The sequence below is a fragment of the Sinocyclocheilus rhinocerous genome, unplaced genomic scaffold, assembly GCF_001515625.1.
Source record: "Sinocyclocheilus rhinocerous isolate Xijiao unplaced genomic scaffold, SAMN03320098_v1.1 scaffold2000, whole genome shotgun sequence".
Lineage (NCBI taxonomy): Eukaryota > Metazoa > Chordata > Actinopteri > Cypriniformes > Cyprinidae > Sinocyclocheilus > Sinocyclocheilus rhinocerous.
Window position 1 is genome coordinate 671,298 of NW_015630998.1, and position 23,246 is coordinate 694,543.

The 23,246-nt window shown below is 35.2% G+C and overlaps 1 protein-coding gene across 1 annotated transcript in view; it reads right to left on the reverse strand.

The window, feature by feature from the left end:
* Positions 1–23,246, reverse strand: part of LOC107741010 (phosphatidylinositol 3,4,5-trisphosphate-dependent Rac exchanger 2 protein-like) — a 141,176-nt gene that overhangs the window by 30,218 nt on the left and 87,712 nt on the right. Inside the window, exons 26-35 of the mRNA XM_016553587.1 lie at positions 18,369–18,548; positions 17,728–17,822; positions 17,207–17,289; positions 14,791–14,881; positions 10,780–10,908; positions 10,019–10,060; positions 9,158–9,363; positions 5,966–6,068; positions 5,243–5,386; positions 4,959–5,073 (exon numbers count right to left, since the gene is read on the reverse strand). Coding sequence (XP_016409073.1) covers positions 4,959–5,073; positions 5,243–5,386; positions 5,966–6,068; positions 9,158–9,363; positions 10,019–10,060; positions 10,780–10,908; positions 14,791–14,881; positions 17,207–17,289; positions 17,728–17,822; positions 18,369–18,548 — 1,188 coding nt within the window. The remainder of the gene's footprint in view (positions 1–4,958; positions 5,074–5,242; positions 5,387–5,965; positions 6,069–9,157; positions 9,364–10,018; positions 10,061–10,779; positions 10,909–14,790; positions 14,882–17,206; positions 17,290–17,727; positions 17,823–18,368; positions 18,549–23,246) is intronic.

The following is a 23,246-nucleotide window of genomic DNA, read 5'->3' on the forward strand; positions in this document are numbered from 1 at the left end:
TCTCTTCGTGATGTGCTCATCTGATACACACACAGGCAGGGACTTGGTAGTATGGCGCAGTGGGTATTCTCGTTCCCAAAGCGAATCTCGACGCAGCTCGAGTTCCTGAAGGAGAACGTCTATAGGTTACGTATGTAACCATGGTTCCCCGAGGGAACGAGACGCATCTTCATCAAAGCTAACTTGTGCTCTGCCGGATGCGCTTTTATACTTCTTGGCGCTCACGTCACCCCGCTCGTGACGTCTCGCTGCTCCATTGGACTGATTTTACACGTGCTTCAGAACGCGGTCACGCAGGGGCGGTCACAAAGCGAATCTCGACGCAGCGTCTCGTTCCCTCGGGGAACCATGGTTACATATGTAACCTAGAGACGTTTTGTTTGTACTTAAAAGAAGTCAAAATAATCTACCAGAGTACTGAGACAAAATATACATGCAATCTATGAAAATAAATACAGTACCAAATATTTAATGCAGTGTTGCTTCCCAAATAAATTGATCTGTTAAGAATTTGTAGATATTTTAACCAATCAAGACAATTCTATTAAAAAGACGTCATTTTTGATCACAGTAATATATTACAGTAATATTACAATTTAAAATAATTGTTTTCTATTTTAAAATGTCATTTATTTATGTGAATGCAAAGCTGAATTTCCAGCAGCCAATACTCCAGTCTTCAGTGTCACATGACCCTTCAGAAATCATTTTAATATACTGATTTGGTGCTCAAAAACATCTCTCATTCTTGTCAATATTGAAAATGTATATGTAATTAATTCAGAACAGTGTATATGCACAATCAGCTTTTTAGGATATTTGATAAATATTTTGATATTTTTGTATTTGCACTGTAATGGTTTAAAGATTAAAGCCAAAAGATTATTAATTCAGCGAAAAAGATTAAACAAATTTATTGCAACAACAAACAACAGCAAACAAAAAGCACATTAAAATCGCCATCAATCACTGATACTTATATTAATACAATTGGAAAGGCACGTAAATGCAAAGAACCCATTCACATGAGACCTGATATCTGTTTGTTATTTTCAGATGAGATTTTTTTTTTGTGATGATTGTAATGACCTCATCAGTCTGGATAGGTCGACTTAAAGAAGATCTGGAGATAATACATGACTTGGGGATCTCCTCCTTTAAGACATAAACACGGACACACAGACTCCAGTGTAGTTGAAATTATAGCCCAAATATATCCTGGCATGTGCTTAAGATGGTCTTTTGGTAAAGACAGATGGTGGGTCTTTGTGGTAGGACCACTGAGTCAATCTCCTGGCTTTACTCTGATGAGCAACAACAGTCGTGTCAGATGTAATGCACTTCACATCTGAACAGTAATATACAATACGTTTCATCTGGGTTTAATGCAAATGCGCCTTTGTTTCATCATGGTGATGCTGAAGCAACATATAGCTATAGACATAACATATATCTCAACTCAAACTCCAGTCTCCAGTCTAGCTTGTCTAAATGATAAGAAACATATCTTGTTATTTAGCGTTCCCTTCACGTTATGACTGTACTATTAAAATTTCCACAAGTTCGCTTTGCAGTCCCCATAATAAGCAGTCTACAGACATCCCTCTATCCCCAGACTCCAGACATTCTGACTTTTTTGGTATTCTTTTCTATTCTAATCATTACCAACATTAGCGAGGGGCCTGGTCAGGTTTATGCAGCATAATATCAATTGTACTTGTCAGTGAGCTCAGAACGTGACACATTCGAAGATGCAAATTGGCCAATCAATACTGTCAATCATTTACAAATGCCAAAGATGTGCAAAGCACAGTATAGCTTGGCTTTGCATGGGTCATTTTGTAAGATCTGACATTTGTAAATAAATAAATTCTAAACAGTGAAGGAACAAACAAACATAAGTGGTTAAACAAAACCAGTCGTTTGACAAATAAAGACTGGCAACCCTGGCAAATCTGGCAACCCTACATCTGTCCTTTGGGTCAGATAGTCTCAGTTTCTCCTTCCCTCTTCTTTACTCTTATACTTCTTATGCCTCCACACCCCTCTCAATCTTCTCTGTCTGCTCTCTCAGTTTACATCTGCTCCACATTACACCAGAAGGCTCCCTGTCAATTAATTTCAAGCTCATCTGCACAGCTTTCTGAAAAAGCCTCCATCTTGCTATGACTAAGCTGAATCACTTTACCTGCAGGGCCTTTCAACACCTGCATAAAAACCACAAAAATCCAAACAAAAACCACAAACCTTAGGAAATCACATGAATGCTGAAACACACTGTCATCAGTACTGTTGCAGTTGTAATGCAAATGCACCATTTTTACTATATCTGACTAATGACTGGATATGACTGATTATGATCAGCTGTGATTGGTTCGTGTGATAAATCCCGCCTCTTGTTTTCGTGTGCATTCCGCATTTGCGAATCAGTCTGAATGAACATTATAATGGCGTTAATGGGAAGACTAATTAAAAAAAGTAAGTAAACAACTCACACACTAGATATTTGTTATGTCAAAATAAGACAATAAGACATAACAAATATCCTGAAAACCTTGAAATGTCCTGAAAACATGATATGAGGGAGTTTTAAGTGAGTAATCAGCTTGATGAGATTAATTTAAAGTAAATCTCTGTGTCTGTGACCAATATTTACCGAGCTTTGATGACTAATGATCCGAATTTTTTTTTTAATTGTTCAAAGTTAGCTATTAAAAGAATAGCTGAACATAAGTTCACAAATAAAATATATTGTTTAAATTGTTACTGCCTTGAGGTATTATTTTGGAATAAATGTAAAATGTTTAAAAACACTAACTTGATTCATACTTGGCTTTAATAAATAGAATATTGATTGCATTGTTAATGTAAAATTATAAAAAAGTTTTTTTTCTGATAGTGTAAGTAATGTTTATTTAACCAAGAAAATGTGAATGCAGTATATATATATATATATATATATATATATATATATACTGTATATATACACACACACACACACACACACTAGTCAACATTTGAAGTGGATCAAAACCTTTCATCAAAGTTGTCCTAAAACCTAAAACAAAATGTGTCCTTGTCTTAGGACAACTTTGATTAAGTTTTTGATCCACTTCAAATGTTGACTATTGTATATATATATAATAGTCAAGCTCTTAAAAACATGTCAAGACCTTCACATTCTGTTCCATAGAGTTGTGCTCCATATCCAGTTTTTTTTTTTAACACAAGAATGGAGTCGTTCAGGCAACCAACCCACTGACTAGTCTATTTTGAAATTATATTATTTTTCACATCCCTAGGCACTGTCAAAGAAAAAAAAAAATCTCAAGAAAATGAAAATGTGTGCAGCGTGTTTAGAATTATGAAGACTAGCATAGCACATAGAACCACCTCAATATTGTCATATCCATATCGAAACAGTGACATTTTGAAGAAGGAGCGGATTTGCCTTTTACCTCATTCAATGTTCACACTTCAAATTCAGTCGATACAAATGCATCAAGCTCAGTTTAAAATGCCAATACCAATGCTCAGATAGCAAGGGCCAGGATAAGGCACTGAAGGATCGTGTTATTAGTGGAATATAGTGGGATTTTTTCGAAATGCCAATATGCCAGAGAGCACAGTGTATATAATGAATCAGCATTACACCACGAATACTGGCAAGCCAAACCAAAACAGTGTTTGCACATAATGAGACAATATTTCCTCATGCATTTTCCACTGGCCTCAAATCAAGCCAAGACTGTACTTGATCTCTGGTACAATTGGCAGGCTCGCTTCCATTCAAATCCCAAGAGTAATATGCCCCTATGGCAAACGTAAAACAATGAAACTTGGCTGACCTCAGCACACTGTAACCAATTACAGATGAGATCTACACCAGATGCTTACCTTGTGAGCTATAAAGCAAACATCAGCTGCTCAGAGAACATGTTATTAGGATCCTACATGATGATTATTTTCCATAAACATATCAAATTCACTCATATTTTGAGTATTAGTGCTGATGTTCAGGGTTTGGAAACAACTTACATGTTTCAACAGCCATTTTAATGTCCCAAGAGGCCCCTGGAAGACTTAAACATACAACTAAAGAACTGAAGGATCATGAAGGCAGTGAAAAACTAGATATCTGGAGTTAACTGGATGAGAATATCCCTGCAGCAATGTTTCTAGAAAGCCTTCCCAGAAGTGCTTAACAAGCATGGGTTTGGTGTTCGTGTGCCCACATACGTTTGGCCATATAGTTTTATCTGAGATATCAATCATGGCCGTGAAATATAGTCAGTTTTGGCAGACTGATGAACTGAAATTATCTTTAGGTCTGGGGGCAAATTCACTTTCATCTCAATATCAAAAAATATTATTCAAACAGACTGGCATGATAATTATGAGCAAAGAGTATGAGATTTGTTTAACTCTATTTGACATATCATAACAATAACTGATTTTTAGACCGCATCGTCTGATTCTGAGGAAAACAAGGAAACTGGAAGTACAGCAGGGATCAAGATATTAGAAAAAAACTGCTTTAAAAATCAGTGTACAAGTGTAATCAAGAAGGGCAGCATAGAGAACTACAAATGCCACCTAAAAATAAATTAAGAAATGAATTACTAATTTATTAATTCAAAATAAATTTTAAATAAATTTTAAAAAATTGTTTCAATTTGACATATGTATATAAATTTTGTGTGTGTGTGTGTGTGCGTGCATGCGTGCGTGTGTGTGTGTGATTTATCGTTTTATATTTTTAGTAATTAAATATTAACATGATTATTAATTCCATCATTTTATTTTTAAAGGGCAGAGATCCAACTGAGCACCATAACCACATCTCAAATTCCCAACTTCACCTCATCAGGAAATACAATGACATCTTTACACTTAGGTCTGAAGAAATTTGTGAAGTTTCATAGCTGAAGTTTGACTGACAGGTGAAGCAAACTTACCGGAGTCTCTTGTAGTACTGCTTGACCTTCTCCAGGGATCCAGCATTGATTTGGGCCTGATATTCTTCCACTGACACGCTTTCTCGGTAATAATATCCCTCCATGCTCTCCAAGGCTATCAAAGAAAAATTACGTGAAGCATTGGATTTCTTTCAGACGTTTAGCTATGTATCAGTTACTATTATTATTTTTTTAAAAGTTAAGGGTAGCTTCACTTTGAAAGAGCATAATTCAGCATCTTTGCCATGCTTCAGGCTAACTGTGTCCATACAAACACATCGTACCCTGGGAGAACAGGACGGGGTAGATTTTGAAGCTACCACCGTGTCTTAGTCTCTGGGGTAACTGCTGGAAGTAGAATGCCTCTAGGTAAAAACAGACCTTCAAAGCCTGCCGTGTGCCCTCAACTTGGTATGAGATGGGCATGTCTGGAGACAAAGAAACAAAGTCATCAGCATGATGGAGTTTATGAATAAAATATTTCATGCAAACACACTGGTTCAAAGTGACTTCTTGAATACTGAAGTTAAGAATATAAATACTGCCACTACTGTAAATGTGTGTAGTTGTTTACATAAATTACATAAAAAAATATAAAAACATTTAAAAATGTAAAAAAAAACATTTAATATATATGAATACTTTTGGATAACATTATTATGTACATGTTCCACTAATAGCAAACAACCAGTAAGTGTGCAGATCTGAAAAATACTCATAATATTAATAGAAAAACACACAATTTTATGATTTAGAAATAAATACATAAAAATTTGTAAATGTTTTGCCAGAAAAATGTGCTTTTGCTTAATTAATTTAATATAAATCCTCATATCTTGACTGATATTTTGTTATATAATACAAAGACATAAATACTTTTTGGCTTGAGTGTCCAAATACCTTTTGGGGACACTGGAAACATTACTAGTAAAATTAGTTTTAGAATTGTGCTAAAAAAGTAATTATTTCCTGTTAAAACAGGAAGTGCTTCTTCAAAGAGAACTTACTAGCAACAAGAGGCTCTCCTTCAAACTGCCGGAAATAGAAGGTGACCTTCTCCAGGTCTATGAGAGCAACTTGTGTGTCTTCTAGCATGGCCTGCTCATCCGTCTAAAGAAAACAATGACATACTGTAACAAAAGTACAAAACCATTACTAAACTACATGTGTTTAATGAAAAAGCTGTGTTGAAGGTCTGATAGTATGAGTGAAATATATATAAAAAACGGGTGGGGGATTGTGATGTGCTTAGGTATAGATCCAAAATTACAATGATGACTTCCTGTTGCAGACACACTGAGAAATTCATATTTTCTTCATCCTCCACTCTATTCATTTTAGTTTATCTTCTGCCTGCGTACACACAGTATGCCCGTGGCTGTGGATGAGACCATCCACATACAAATCTGAACAAGTCTGGTCTGAGAATCGTGGGACCTCTCCTCACACATCTGAAAATGACACCTCTGCCTGATATGTGGGCCGACTCTCTCAACATCCCCATGTGCCAGATGCTACAATCCTTTCATCTGGGGGCCTACAAAGCTGCCAAGCGTTATCATGTCAAGAAATTACCTTCGGGTTGCTCGCTGCCTGCTCTCCCTCCCCTGAGTGTGTTCGGGGGTGGATGGGGAAGAGTGTCAGTGCTGTGGAGATAAGACTAAAGTCTCAAATGCAGGGAATCTTCATATTACATGTGGGTTTCATTTCTACGCCAACTCGGCCTGACTGCTTTGCTCTGACTACATACTGGATTTAAACATGATGTACTTCATCAAAGCATCCTTTATCTCTTTATATTCTCTAAATAAAAAAAATTAGAGAATGCTCACCAATAGATCATGTTGTGTGAATGGGTGCCGTCAGAATGAGAGTTCAAACTGCTGATAAAAACATCACAATCCACAAGTAATCCACACGACTCCGGTCCATCAATTAATGTCTCATGAAGTAAAAAGCTGTGTTTCTGAGAAACAAATCCATCATTATGGCATTTAACTTTAAACCATCGCTTCTAGTCCATAATCCATAATAAAGGCATAATAAATCCATAATTTTCCAGTGAAAAAGTCCATCCCCGATCCACAGATATATCTGTTTGGAACTGCTTTGGACTGTTTTCACTTGTAAATGGTGCTTGATTTGTGCATATTTCTCTCCTGATTCAGATGAACAACTTTTTCAGTTGAGAAAGCAATAGTACAGTATGGATAGAAGAAGGCTGGAAGCAATGGTTTGAAGTTAAAAATGTCTTCTACAAACATGCAGCTTTTTGCTTCACAAGATATGAATTGATGGACTTGTGGAGTTGTGTGGATTACTTCTGGATTATTGGGATGTTTTTATCATCTGTTTGGACTCTCATTCTGACGGCACCCATTCACTGCAGAGGATTCATTGTTGAGCAAGTGATGTAATGCTAAATTTCTCCAAAATGTTCCAAAGAAGAAACAAACTCTTCCTCATCTTGGATGGCCTGAGGGTGAGTACATTTTTAGCAAATTTTCATTTTAAACTATTCCTTTAAATATGAACAGCGAGAGTAATAATAGTCTTATTTATCCATTGGCTGAGAAACATTCGCATTTTGCCTCTGTCATAAAGTAACTTTGTGCAAATAAATCTTTCACATAAAGAACAACCCCAGGCATGCAAATAAAGAAATGTAATCCTCCAGCCTCAATCACGACCAGGTGAAATCTGATCTCAAACTGAAGCCAGAGACAGAAACACTTTACAAGACATGATAATCCTGCATTATCCTTTGGTCTGTCGGGATGCCAGCTGATTGTGTAAATTGCTGGTTTGTGGGAAAACACACATGGCTACAGTCATCAATTCAATAGGACAGAAAACTCCACTGAGTCGTGGATCTGACCTTGCGGCCGGTTGCGGTAAACAAAAAAGCAGATGTAATCTGCAGGGAGGAGGACAAACAAAGTAAGAAAGTAGCTCAGGGATGCTGTCGGTCTCTTCACACTGTTTTCAGTTAAATGAAGAGTTATCTTGCTCATTAAAGGCACAGAATAATGGAATTTAGGTCAGATGTTAAGTAGCAGCTATTCTCTGTACTAAGCCTCACAACTATTATAAGAAATCATCACCACAACCATGATGCATCATCCTGTTAAAAACAAAAATAAAATAAAAAGTTTTTATATTTTTTTTTTGCAAAACAAATTTAAAAAATGCAAAACAAAAAGCAGAGATTAAAAAAACACTTTTAAAACAAAACAAAAAGCAGACAATAAAACAACAAAACAGTAAAAAAAATACAAAAAGCAGACAAGAAAACAGCTTTAAAATACAACAAAAAGCAAACAATAAAACAAAAAAAGTTTTAAAACAAAACAAAAACCAAACAATAAAAAAAGTTTTAAAACAAAACAAAAAGCAAACAATAAAACAAAAAACAGTTTTAAAACAAAACAAAAAAGCAGAAAAAAAACAATAAAAACAAAGCTTTAAAATAAAACAAAACAACAAAATTTAAAACAACTAATATAATTCTGAATTCCTAATTCTTATTATTAATACATTTTATTAATTTTCTTACATTATTATGTATTGATTATGTCTTGTGTATTATTGGCCAACATTTTATAATTTATATTTAATGTTTAATATTTTTTTTGTTTTGTTTTATATTTTATTTCACATGCTACGCTTCGTGTCATGCCTAACAAAACCCTTCAGCCTGACAAAATACCTACAACACTTGGCCTCTCATGGCTTATTATTGCTTTAACAACTACATCTTTACAGGCTATGCATCACAGACACAGAACACGTCTCAGGTTACTTATGTAACCATGGTTCCCTGAGGGGAACGAGACACTGCGTCCTCTAGGGGTCGCTATGGGGAACGCCTCGTCGTGACCCGTGTCTGTGTCGCCGGCCAAACAAGTTGGTGTTTTTTCAATGTAGGCTTCAGACACGGGTCACGACGAGGCGTTCCCCATAGCGACCCCTAGAGGACGCAGTTCGAAGTTCCACGAAAGGGAACCATTATTTTGTAACAAAAAATGATGTAATAAATCCTACTAAGCTGTGGGATGCTGGCCACATCGAGCAGGATTTTGACAAACCTTGTGCCATACATGACCCTTGGTCTAAATATACCCGACCCAAAGGAGGATGTCAGACTAGAAAGGCTGGTAAGGCTTATTTCAAGCCCACTGACCGTGGCAGGTACTCACCAAGTTGGGGGAGAGCAGGGATTGGAAATGCAACAGAAGACCAGCAGAGGAGATCTGCTCCAGCCAGCGGCGACTGGCTTCCTGACTTTCACTCTCAACGCTGAGAGCTTGATTTAGCACAGCCAACAACTGCTCTGAGAAAGAACAAACTGCCGCCACCAGACTCTGACTAAACACCATATCTCTCCTCAACTGAATCTCTGAGTCTGAGGGAGAGAAGAGAGTTAAATTAGCATAATAGGGGCAAAAATAAGTCATTCGCTTAGTTCGCTGTTTTGAATAACATGAGGAAGAGTAAATGATGGCAGGGACATTTATAGGTGAACTATGGACAATAATTTGCCCTCTTAATAAAACTTATTCGGTCTCCACATTATGTCTAGTGTTTAAAGACTAAAATCAGAACCATCAAATGATCTTAAGACACATTCGTATTTCTCAATGAACTCAAAACACATTAGGCACCATGACAAAACACTACTCTTTTTCCTCAGCCAAATGTATTTAATTTAGCTGCATTTTCTAGTCATAACCTTGAGAAACGGTGTCTTTTTATTAAATTATATTTCCTTAAGGGGATTACAGAAGTCTCTGAGGGCTCTGCTCATGTGGGTAATTTTTCTCGAAGGATGCTGGGCCGCTGTTGCAGGTGTGAGAGAAATGCTGTGTGGAGGAATTCTCAACTGAGTGTAATTTATTCAGGGTGACCTCAAAAGACTGCCTACTGTTTGGTGTGACAGATTATAGGGTCTGAATAAGTGTGTGGTGAAAAAACCGTACATGATGTGTTCCTTATTTGTCATGTATATTTATAGTATTTGAATAATATGCGTAAGTGAATTTGGTTTAATCGACACTCACCTGTGTATTGCAGCAGGACCAACAATAGGCGCGTTTTCACCTCTGAGGGAATATAAAAAGCAATGACATTCATGAAATAAGTTAATTAAAAAATATGAAAATACATGCCTTGTGTTTGGATTTACTGCATTTAATTTCTGGTTGAATGAAGTACATAAGATGCAGATTTATACAACAACAAAAAAATCAGATTATTATTACTATTAATGAACTAAATATTTCCTTTTCTGCGGTACAAAAGTGAAGTGAATATGAACATGATGGGATTTTTGCACTGAAATAATACAGACAGAAGTGGCACAACTGTATGTATAATGAATATGATGCTAAATATTATCAATATTAATATCCTTTGCAATAAAATAAAATAAAATAAAATAAAATAAAATAAAGTTTACCCAATATAGTCTTATAGTCTTGTAAACACATCAGACTGGACTATAATGTTCTGCTTTTTGTTCATTTGTTTTTGCTGCTAATTCATCAGGTTTGGCATTTACACACTCACACACACACACACATACAGCAGCGTAAGGAAGTTAAAATGCAGGAGAATGCTTTTTCAGCCCTTGCTGACAACTGACCTGAGGGAGTTACTCACTCACTCAAGCCAAATACTCACTCTCTGCCCTCCATAAACGCACATTTAGCAGTGTGTGCTTGAAAAATGGCAGCATCCAGCCCTATCGAGAGCTGCTGGAGTGGTTGTTTTTGGCCAGGATTGCACGTATGTGGTGTGTGTCGCTTTTGAAACCACTGACCTTCTGCAAACTTGGCGATGGTGTGTGTGAGAGCCTGAACGCTGCTGGGCAGGTTCCACGGATCCTGCTTGACGTGAAGCCGCAGTTTCTTGGTGCAGTTGAGCTTCGGCTCCATGTCCTGATGAAACTCTGTCCAAAAACAATCACAGGATCATTGGAGTCAAACGTGCAGGATCAAACAGACAACTACACTAAACTGAAGAATACACATTTACGCAGCACACAAGACCCTGTGGAGTAGGATCAGTAGGGACGAGTGTTGTAAAAATATATGATATATAGCTCCAATGCCCTTACAGTAGATGGCTCTGGCCATAAAAGGTGTCAATGCTTGTTACCATGGCGATGATAAAAAGGTATGGCAGTGACACACATATGGCATTTCTCACACACACCTATCCACTTCCTGCTCCGTTCAGGGAAAAGGAGGGTGGGTGAGATGGGCTTACATCATTCGATTTGTCTCAGTGATTATATAATAATTTCCTTTGAGCTCTCTGTAGTGATGTAAAACATTTTCAGGAATCTACCACACAGAGTAAGATCAGGTCCACTACTGAGACAAACAGTTATAATAATAATAATAATAATAATAATAATAATAATAATAATACATTGTTTATTTAATATTAGTTTATTTACATAACTTATGATGATTATTATTATTATTATTAAAATACAGTATATTTGTATCCACATATTTATATTTAAACATCAAGGTTTTAAATATTTACATATTGCAAATATTTCTGTATTTGCATATTCAAAAGTTCTCTGTATTACCTGCATAAATACAATTGTCTTTGTATTAGGGATGCACCGATACCGATACTGGTATCGGTATCGGGCCCGATACTGGCCTCCTGTACTCGTACTCGTACTCGTTAAAATGCCCCGATACCAAACGCCGATACCACACAGCATAGTTGTGTAAATACTGTCATACTAACAGCTGTCTGAATTATTTTGGTTGATTGTAATCTGTTACATACCTTTCTATCAAAATTATGTAGCATTATCAAGATGAATTTGTTCTGACAGTTTAACTCTGAGTTCTTGTCATGTTTTATTACCATTTTCTAAACTATAGCGAATAAACTGTGTCTGAATAAATTTTGGTTTGACTGTATCTATTTGATAAATGAAGTTAACCAACTAACATTATACATACCCTTTTGGTTTCTGTACCCAATATTTAAAAAATTTACAAATGTAATAAAAATATAGGTATCGGCATCGGTATCGGCAAGTACCAAAAATAAAAGTATCGGTATCGGGCGAGTACTGGAAAAAGTGGTATCGGTGCATCCCTACTTTGTATGTTAGTCTCATTTATTTATTTATTTATTTATTTATCCCTGATTGTGTTAAAAGTACCAAAATATAATTTAAAACATAAAATATTAAATTAAAAAGTCAATTTGAGTCACAAGCAGAATAATACATTTTAATTACATATTTAAAATATGAAAAACAATGAAATACAAATAAATAATCAAATATGAATTAAAATAGACAATTAAATATGAAATAAAAATACGACATGAACAAATAAAACAAAATCTACAATAAAAAATATATATATAATATGATAAAATATTATATATGCAATACAATTAAATTAAATTGAAATATTTGTACGAGATGTTTATATGAGAGATATTTCTTTCTGATAAGCTTTGTATATGTGTAAGCAATTATGGTTTTAAAGGGGCCTTTTTAGTATTTGAATTTTTTTTTTCACTAGCTCTAATAAGCAGTTCGGTTTCTGATTCTCAAATCCCATTTTCTCACCAGCATGCATGTGATAGCTTAAATAAACAAATCACATGCACAAGCACACAAATTATAATCAACTGTTAAAACCGTGAGGACTCCATACTAATCTGCTCATCTCCTTACATCAGCAAAGCAGCACCATTTTGTGGAGGTATAAAACTAGATTCAGACCACACACACAGATAGAGCAGACACTCGCTGACTCATCACTTCATTTAAGATTTATTTCCCAGGCAAAGAGTTCCCTGCTTTCAAATATCACTAGAACAATGCCTACTGTGTTTATTAACCTACCAAATGACCTTGAGCCACATCCTGTGTGAAACTATGCCTTTGGGAATGAACTTTATTATCACATAAACCAGGGACTCAGGAGTTACTGCAGATTGCATTAAAGTGTGTTTCTACTGTCAACACACTGAGAGCTTCGTACATGGAGCTGATTATCTATCGTTGAGCTTCAGGCTCCTTAAATGAAACATTTTAATGTTTAAAGAGATTAAATCATACCGGCTTTTATGGGTGAAATTCACTTGAAAGTAAGCATCACTATGTCCTACTAATAGAAGAGTGCACTTGATGTAAGAACTCAGTGTTAATAAATAAAAAAATTATAATAAAAAGAATCAATAAACAAAATAAAATAAAATATAAAATACAAAAAAACTATAGAATATAAAATACAATAAAAACAATATGACAAACAAAAAAATTTAATTAAATAAACAATAAAATTAGCAATAAAATAAAAATAAAACATGAAATAAACTAAATGAAATTTTAACAATAAAATAAAAATAAATAAACAAATAAAATAAAATACAAAAAAACAATAAAATATACAATAAAATAGAAAAATATAAAATGAAATAAACAATAAAATAAAATGAATACAAAAAAGCAATAAAATGAAACAAACAATAAAAAATAAAATATGAAATAAAACAATATGAGATAAACAAATAAAACATGGTAAAAATATGTATTCAAATAATAAAATTAAATAATACATAAAAAATAAAATAAACAATAAAATACAAACAACAATAAAATTAAATAAACAATCAAATAAAATTAAATATAAAAATACAAAAAACTACAGAATATAAAATTAAATAAAAACAATATGACAAACAATAAAATTTAATTAAATAAACAATAGAATAATATGTTACTCTGGACCACAAAACCAGTAATAAGAGTATTTATTTTTATTTTTACATCATCTGAAAGCTGAATAAAAAAGCTTTCCATTGGTTTGTTAGGATAGGACAATATTTGGCCGAGATACAACTATTTGAAAATCTGGATTCCGAGGGTGCAAAAAAATCGAAATTTTGAGAAAATCGCCTATTAATAGTCAAAAATGAAATTTTGATATATTTACGGTAGGAAATTTACAAAATATCTTCATGGAACATGATCCTTACAGTATTTAATATCCTAATGATTTTTTGCATAAAAGAAAAATCGATAATTTTAACCCATACAATGTATTGGTGGCTATTGCTACAAATATACCCGTGTTACTTATGACTGGTTTTGTGCTCCAGGGTCACATATGAAAAAAAAATGTAAGTAAAGTAAAAAATGAAATAAATTTTATATAAGAGATATTTCTTTCTAATAAGCCTTGGATGTATGAGAGCAATTAAAGGGGTCTTTTCAAATGTATTACACTACTCTACAAGCAGTGTCCTTTTCAAGGGCGCAAAACCGTCACAAAATCTAGAATGAGACAGAGGAAGTGACCCAGACGATCTCTACGAGTCCAATGTCCTAGTGTCCTCAGATCAGATAGAGGAAGTGCCCAAGACTATCTCTAGTAGTCTGGTGCTCTTTATCTGTCCTAAATAAAATGAATTGTACAGATTTGATTAAGATGATTTGTAGTAAAGGACAAATCTGAGGTTGGAGCAGTCAATCACAGAAACCCTTTACACATGAAATACAGGCCCAGATTTATGTCACTCCTTTTACCCTCTTCCTTCTTTCAGAGGGGCTATGCCAGAAAAAGTTCTAAAAAATCCATTGTCGGAGATCCCTGGAGATCATAATCTCATAAACATGTATAGTTTCTGAGTTTCAGCACACAATTTAAGTCCGACTTAAGTTATGCAACCCATAACAAAAAGTGCACTGAGCCATGAAAGTCACTTTAATGAATATTGTCTGTATGAATAAGCCTGTGCCAACACAATTTACTTCATTAACATGAGAATCTCTCGATACCTTGAAGTCCCCGTCCCGGAGTGAAACACTTGGTCTGTTCAAAGGCTCGAGTCACAGTTGCCCCTTTCAACAAACTGGTGATGGACTCCACCTGAAAATGAGATCAGCACCAAGACATCACAGGAAATGAGTCTTTAATTAGCTGACTAAGCAAATGTGGACAAACTCAAGAGTATTTCTGTGTTTCTAAACTCAATCTCTTTGGTGCTTGTAAACCTAAAGTGCCCAAGGAGGCAGTCTGCACAAACAAAAGCCCCTTGAACTCCCACCCCATCAGCCGGAAAACCTTTGTGCTGCATGTGAACTGGGAGTGTTGTGCTCCCAGAAACCTGCGTGCTATAAACCAAACAGCAGCCGAGCTGCACATTCTCCATTTTACTGGTGATTGAGACATCTCGTTAAAAAATGTGGAGACAAAACGGATTGATCTCTGGGGGAAAATGACCGTGGCCGTGGTGCATTATGTGAGGGACTTCAGTCTGGTTTTAGGTGTCAAAGAAGCCAAAGGTGAAGCTAAGTCTTCTTGAGAGCAGATGGGATAAAATAAAAAGGAAGCTAAACCACTTGTGCATTATTTAATAAAACTGCTTTTTAATTTATTTAAAATATTTAAATAGTAAATAACTTACTTGTTCATGTTTATTTTACATTTATATAATCCTTAAAGTTTAATTTTAATATGTATTATATATTTAATAATTTAATGACTTATGAATTAAAACATGGCATATTATTAAATAATTATTCAATATTACAATAATTGTGAATTATTTTTTATTAAAATATGAATGGGTAGTTGACGTGACATTAAGTGACTTGTTCTATATGCTAAACTACTTTAAACAATGTTTTTATCATTTTTATTGAATACGTGCCATTTTTATGACACTGGATTAAATATAAAACTTACACTTCAATCACGTCTCACTGCCAGACCATTTAAAGGAGCTTTTTAAAATAACACTTTACAACAAGATTCAATTCATTAATAATTAACAACAAATTATTTTTAATTCATTAACCTTAACAAATCTTTATTATTTATTATCAGTTATTAAGGAACTAGGTATGAAAAACTAACAATGAACAAAATTTTATTGCAAGGAAATGTATAAATAAATGTAAATGTATGAATTAATCAATAGATCGACTAATGTTAATTTAAACTAACTTGAAAGGTATATGTAGAAATAAGTATATTAGTACATATAGAAATTCACTTATTATTATTATTATTATTATTATTACCACCATTATTGGTAACCCTTTACTTAAAGCCTTTATGTATAATGCATTATAAAGGGTTACTAAAGGGTATAATGGATTATAATTATTCATAATGTGTGTTGTAATACATTATATCTTGTCATAAATAATTATAACCAAATTTAAAATGCATAGTGAAACAATGAATTGATAAGTGTTATAATGTATTAATTGTGGTTATAATTATTCATGAGATTGTATAATGCATTATAATGTGCATTAAAAGGCATAATTAATGCATTAAAACTACTTTTATAATGCATTATACATAAAGGCTTTAAGTAAAGTGTTACCATAAAGATTTTTAATAGTTTTGGTTTTACTTTTTGTTAAGCATATCAATGACACCTGCTACTCACTGCCAGTTTATTTTGTAAGGCATTAACAATTGCATTTGACATTTATATCCTATAAACATCAAACAAGTTATAAAATATATGTTCATAATTATAATAAACTTGATAAAAGCAACTCATTTAGTTCTGTGGTACATGCTTTGTTGCTGATTTTTTTTTTTTTTTAGTATGTGTTTTCCATGTTATAATTATGAACATATATTTTATAACTTGTTTGATGTTTATAGGATATAAATGTCAAATGCAATTGTTAATGCCTTACAAAATAAACTGGCAGTGAGTAGCAGGTGTCATTGATATGCTTAACAAAAAGTAAAACCAAAACTATTAAAAATCTTTATGGTAACACTTTACTTAAAGCCTTTATGTATAATGCATTATAAAGGGTTACTAAAGGGTATAATGGATTATAATTATTCATAATGTGTGTTGTAATACATTATATCTTGTCATAAATAATTATAACCAAATTTAAAATGCATAGTGAAACAATGAATTGATAAGTGTTATAATGTATTAATTGTGGTTATAATTATTCATGAGATTGTATAATGCATTATAATGTGCATTAAAAGGCATAATTAATGCATTAAAACTACTTTTATAATGCATTATACATAAAGGCTTTAAGTAAAGTGTTACCATTATTATTATTTATATACACAAAAATGGATAAGATATTTAAGATATCGTGACTGAAATGCTATTTGTTATGTACCAAAATACTGAAACAAAAAGTAGATTACATGCATGTGGATATAAAAAGTTTGTTGATTCTTACAGCAAACACACACCTGACTGAACAGATGCTCCAGGAAGCCGTGCAGCTTCTTCTGCTTGTCATGAGTTATCCATATACTGGTTGGCATCTCGTCACCTGAATGTGATTGATTGTGTGTGTGTGTGTGTGTGTGTGTGTGTGTGTGTGGGGAGAGGGTCAAGTGGTAATCATTAGAGGATACCATCATTCAACACAGAGCCCTTAACACATTTGTTTCATTAGTGAGGTACTGCCATAACGATGCAAACAATTATCTCCTTCTCTCGCTGTCTTTCCCGTCCTTCTCTTTCTCCATCTGTTCAGTAGTTAGCATCAAATGGCCATCAGTTTGGCACACTGTATTTTGGCGGGTTCTGTTTGACTAAGTGGAAAATGCATGCTTGATGTGCAGTGCAATGAGATAAGAATCAATCTGAAAGGCATATCCAAGCACTTGCCAAATTTGATTACAGTCATGGAGGATTTATCAGGGAGGTGAACTAACAATGGTGTTGTGGTGTCAGACGCGTGCAGGATGATGTCTGGTTGCATTACCTGAGTCCATCTCGTCGCTGTGCACGTAAGAGCTGCAGTGACTGCTGCAGATGCTGGTGAACGACGCTATGGAGTTCCTGTTGCTGTTACAATCACTAGAAGAAATCAGATGAAAGTGTTATGAACAAATAATATAACTACTAATACATGACAGGATCACAATGGTGCTGAAGCAATCTGTTAAGATCACAGCAAATTCTTCATCAAAATAAAAATATAAGATAAAAAAAATAAAGAATTCTTCTGAATTTATTCCTTTGTGAGCTTTGGTGCAAATAAAGCCAGAAACAAAACAAAGCAAAGCAAAGCAAAACAAAACAAAACAAAACAAAAAGCAAAGCATAATAAATAAATAAATATAACAAATGAAAAAAAAAAATAATATAAATATATAATATAAATATACATTTAACTAACATTTTTATTATACTTTTGTCATGACATTACTTGACCAGAAAGAGGAAACGGACTGTAAAAGCAGACTGTTTATGTTGATGTCTGTCTATATAACACATACTTGTTTTGTGTTATGAACTGCTTTTAGAACACAATGTTGTGTGAAATCTGGCAGACATGATGTTTTAGAGAAGACACTACATCTAACTGTAAAAGTACTTAGTAGCTACTGTAAGACACATTACCTATAGGAGTCCCTGTTGCTGATGGTGTCGTGACCCGAGTCCTCCTGCTCATCTCCGGTCACATTAAAACACACTTTCTTCCCATTGCGTTCACTTTTCTCGCTCTCGCTCTCAGCTGAAATGTAGCTCTCAGTGGGCTTCCCTTCAGACCCTGTGGGATGTGTGATAGAGGAGAGCAAACTGTGGGAAATACAGAGAGAAAGAGAGAGACAGGGAGAACCAGAGAAAGATTAATCACACTTTAATCACACTGCAATCTATGTGCAATAAAAGAGTCAGAATCTACACCTCCAGAAACATATGTTCATGACTCACATAAACAGAGGGAAAGACACATCACTCTACGACTCTTTCACAGTGAACCAGGGGTGGATAATACAATAAATACTAGCAGTTGAAAACACAATGGAAATAAGGAACAACATTTGGAATAATTAAAAATAAATAAATAAAACAAATTAAAATAATATAATTAAATAAAATGGCCATCTGTCCAAGGTGTTTTCCTTAACTGTCACATGTACACTGTAGCATGTACACCATAAGTGTATGGTTTGAAGAATTGATGGAAAAATAGAATAAAATAAAATAAAATAAAACGGCCATCTGTCCGAGGTGTTTTCCTCAACTACTGTATGTCACATCACATGTAGCTTACACTGTAGAATGTTTACCGTAAGTTTGAAGAATGGATGGAAAATATAAAATAAATTAAAATAAAAAATAAAATGTGTGTATAGTGCACAATATTGTGTAAATATTTATGGCACCTTTATAAAATGGAAAAGATTGTTTTTTTAATATTATTGACTAGATATGCTGAAGACACTACATGAGCTGAATATTGCAACAAAGATGAACATTATAATGGGAGACATCTGTCCTATAACTTCCTTAAAGTCACAATATATAAAACAATGTCTAAAATATTTTGTATCTAACAACTGCTGTAAAAATGCAGTGGTCTATTATTTAGTTTTTGTTTAATTTGTTGTGTTATTTATTGTCTTATTCCTGTTGTTTGTGGATTATTTCCATTGTGTCGTGGCTTGATTTGCTATGTCTGTGGCTCATTTCCCTTGTGATATGGTTTATTTCCATTATGTTGTGGGTTTCTCTGTTGCGCTGTGGCTTATTTCCTTTGTGTTGTGCATTTTTCTATTACACTTTCAACTTGCTTTTGTTATGCTGTGCATCCTTTCATCCAACTGTCACCTCCCTAACATCTTTTAAGTCTAGCATGGTTTCAAGTTATATTTGAAACATTTCGAGAGGATCAGGCACAGCGTGTCAGAGTGTTGAATGTGTGAGGATGACCAGAGCCAAACAAAATCACAACCTGTTTGTGCTTGGCTTCCGGACAACAGCTCGAGGAAGTTCGAGGTCCTCAAAATATGGATAACATCAAAACACGCATATACAGCTGTGTCAACAGTCATAACTCCGTTAGGAGAACGACGAAGAAAATGTAGACGCTTATTCTCAAACATGGGGACATTTAAGCCATATTTTCAGTCTGGTTTTGAGGCCCAGTCTCTCCACACATGAATACTAACATGTCAAGCCTTGTTTGAGTTTCAGGACAAACTCCTCTGGGTTCTTTTAATGAGAGGGAAAACATAGACATACTTTCATGGAATACGTTCCCTTACGAGCGCAAACCGTAACTCTAATTTTCATCCTAACAATAAACAAAACCTCAACGAAATCACTTCCAACCCAAACCAATTCTGCAAGCGAGAACCTGAGAAAAGTTTCCAGCGACGCCTCGCTCGTGAGATCGCCTGAAGGCCTCTCCAGCTGCTCTAGTTCTCCAACTTAGCGGTTTTCTAACAATGTTCCCTCCTGTCAAAGCAGACAGGTCGCTACCATAGAGTACCATTCTGTAGCCATTGAAAAGAGCACCCAGTGCCGCTATTGGCTGTAGCTTAATAAGGAAGTGTGTGCAGCATGGGGCCTCGAGGGGCACTGAGCATCAAAGTGAGAAGAAGTGGAGGAGGGGAACACTGATGAGAGTCTGCAGGGGAGATCTTGGTTTGGGTCCATGGGTCTCTCGGTCCTTTATACATGAGTGCTTTCATGTGACATGTGAGGCTCTTTACATTCAGCTAATGTCGTGCAGCTGACTCGGCACTTTCAACTATAATCAGAATGTGACTTCTGGTCAAGCCACACTTGCAAATACAAAAGAGATCGCTATCTGAAACAGCTGAGAAGACAGATATGAAACATCTGCATTTAACTAGTAGGACAGAAGCCAAAGGAACAGAATTTAATATGGGTTTTATGGTATATGATCTATGTGGATAAAACATTCTTTTGATTCTTCTGATCAAAGTAAAGCTGTCCAGAAAAGAGCTGTTTATGTGAACACTACTTATAAACGCATTTGCAACCCATTCGGAAAACTGATTAGTTAAATAGCGCTAGGAGCATCTGTTAATAAAGGGATAGTTCACCCCAAAATGAAAATTCTGTCATCATTTCCTCACCCTCATGTCATCCCAAATCTCTACGAGTTTCTTTCTTATGCTGAACATAAAAGAAGATATTTTGAAGAATGCTGTTAATCAAACAGTTGAAGACATCGTCCCCATTGACTTCCATAGTATTTCTTTCCCTACTATGGAAGTCAATGGGGACTTTTGGTTCTTTAAAATTCTTCAAAATATCTTCTTTTGTGTTCAACATAAGAAAGAAACTCATACAGGTTTGGAATGACATGAGGGTGAGTAAATGATGACAAAATGTTCATTTCTGGGTTAACTATTCTTTAAAGAAAACGTCTCAGGTTACTTATGTAACCATGGTTCCCTGAGTAGGGAACGAGACACTGCGTCCTCTAGGGGTCGCTATGGGGAACGCCTCGTCGTGACCCGTGTCTGAAGCATACATTGAAAAAACACCAACTCGTTGGCCGGCGACAGCCATGACGTCACTACCGGTGCGACTATAGTATAAATAGGCGCCGGGAGAACATGTCATTCACTTCTTCGTCTGAAGCTTGCGTCCGCAGCATGGCAAGAAACCTAGAGGACGCAGTGTCTCATTCCCTACTCAGGGAACCATGGTTACATAAGTAACCTAAGACGTTTTCATTACCGATGTCCTTACTACCTTTCTGGACCTGGGAACATTTCATTGCTCTCTATGGAGGGTCAGAGAGCTCTCAGATTTCATCAAAAATTAATTTGTGTTCTGATGATGAACGATGGTCATATGGGTTTGGAACCACACGAGGGTGAGTAATTAATGACAAAATTTTCATTTTGGGGTGAACTAACCCTTTAATCTATGGAAAATCCTAGTACATGTAAAAGTTAAAATTAATAACATTTCAGGAATCAAAATTGTAGGAGTGTCATTTTCTGTAGGGTTTCCGTTGTCCATGTAATGATGAAACTTCAAAGGCTGATGGGATAATGGATGTTTTTTTTAAATTTAAACTATAGTTGGTATGAATAGAATTGGAAAGAACAGAGGGAAAGAGAAAGAAAGACAGCGAAATGTAGTCTTGTTAGTCGCTTGTGCCACTTTGCAAATTACTCAGGGAGAGTGACATTTACAGTGTACTGCTTGAGTTCAGTGCTCTTGTGGCATTTATTTATTTATTTATTTTATTTTTGCAGATTTCCATTTTGGGATAGGGGCCTCAGAGTGTCCCATTTCCTTCAAGGTGTTAATGTGCTTCCAGAAAATGAAACCATCAACAGCTCGGCTCAGACAGGAAGAACCCACCCTCTTTTTACTAAAGTGTCTCACACACACACACATTTAGTTGCTGGAGAAAAAAGGTAATTAAGAGACATAATGCAAATTCCAGATGTTAGGTCATGTGAAATGTACAAAGATTACACGGTTGCTGGGACAGTAACATCCCATAGAGACTCTAGCAGTTATAAGAACTATCACATCTAGAAACAATTTGCATGATTACTGACGTCATTTGATTCCAAATCCAACATCTGAATAAATGTCTCAAATCATTTACAGTCAAGGGAGATGTAAAAATGCAAATAAGTTAACCTTCAAGTGTTTAATATAATTAGCTAACGTCAACCCAAGTGTCACGATCGCTACTGTGAGGGAGCGCGGAGCAAGGAACGAGGAGACGAGGAGTACATCAACAAGAACACTTTAATTATCCAACACAAGGGAACCAGGAAAACACACGCAGCAGGAGAGGTTGACATATACAATACCGGACAGAGAACTCAAAACAGGAAACACTTTAAATAGACATGACTAGAGGATGGGATGACGAGACACACCTGGAACTAATGAAACAATAATTAAACATGAGGGAAAACTGGGTCATGGGGGGAGCAAAACACAAAACACGGAACAGAGTCTGACAATTATCTCCCCACCAGATCAAGGACAGCCTTGCCAATAAGCACACTCACAGACATTCAGCCAGCAATCGGCACTGACAAGCATATGGCAGAAGCAGTGAAAGGTGCCACCCCCACCGCAGATCAAGACTAGCTGTAATTGCCATCATGTCCACCGAGGATCTGAGCATGTGTTGTCCATGTAATGATGAAAATTCAAAGGCTGATGGGATAATGGATGTTTTTTTTTTATTTAAACTATAGTTGGTATGAATAGAATTGGAAAGAACAGAGCGAAAGAGAAAGAAAGACAGCGAAATGTAGTCTTGTTAGTCGCTTGTGCCACTTTGCAAATTACTCAGGGAGAGTGAAATTTACAGTGTACTGCTTGAGTTCAGTGCTCTTGTGGCATTTATTTATTTATTTATTTTATTTTTGCAGATTTCCATTTTGGGATAGGGGCCTCAGAGTGTCCCATTTCCTTCAAGGTGTTAATGTGCTTCCAGAAAATGAAACCATCAACAGCTCGGCTCAGACAGGAAGA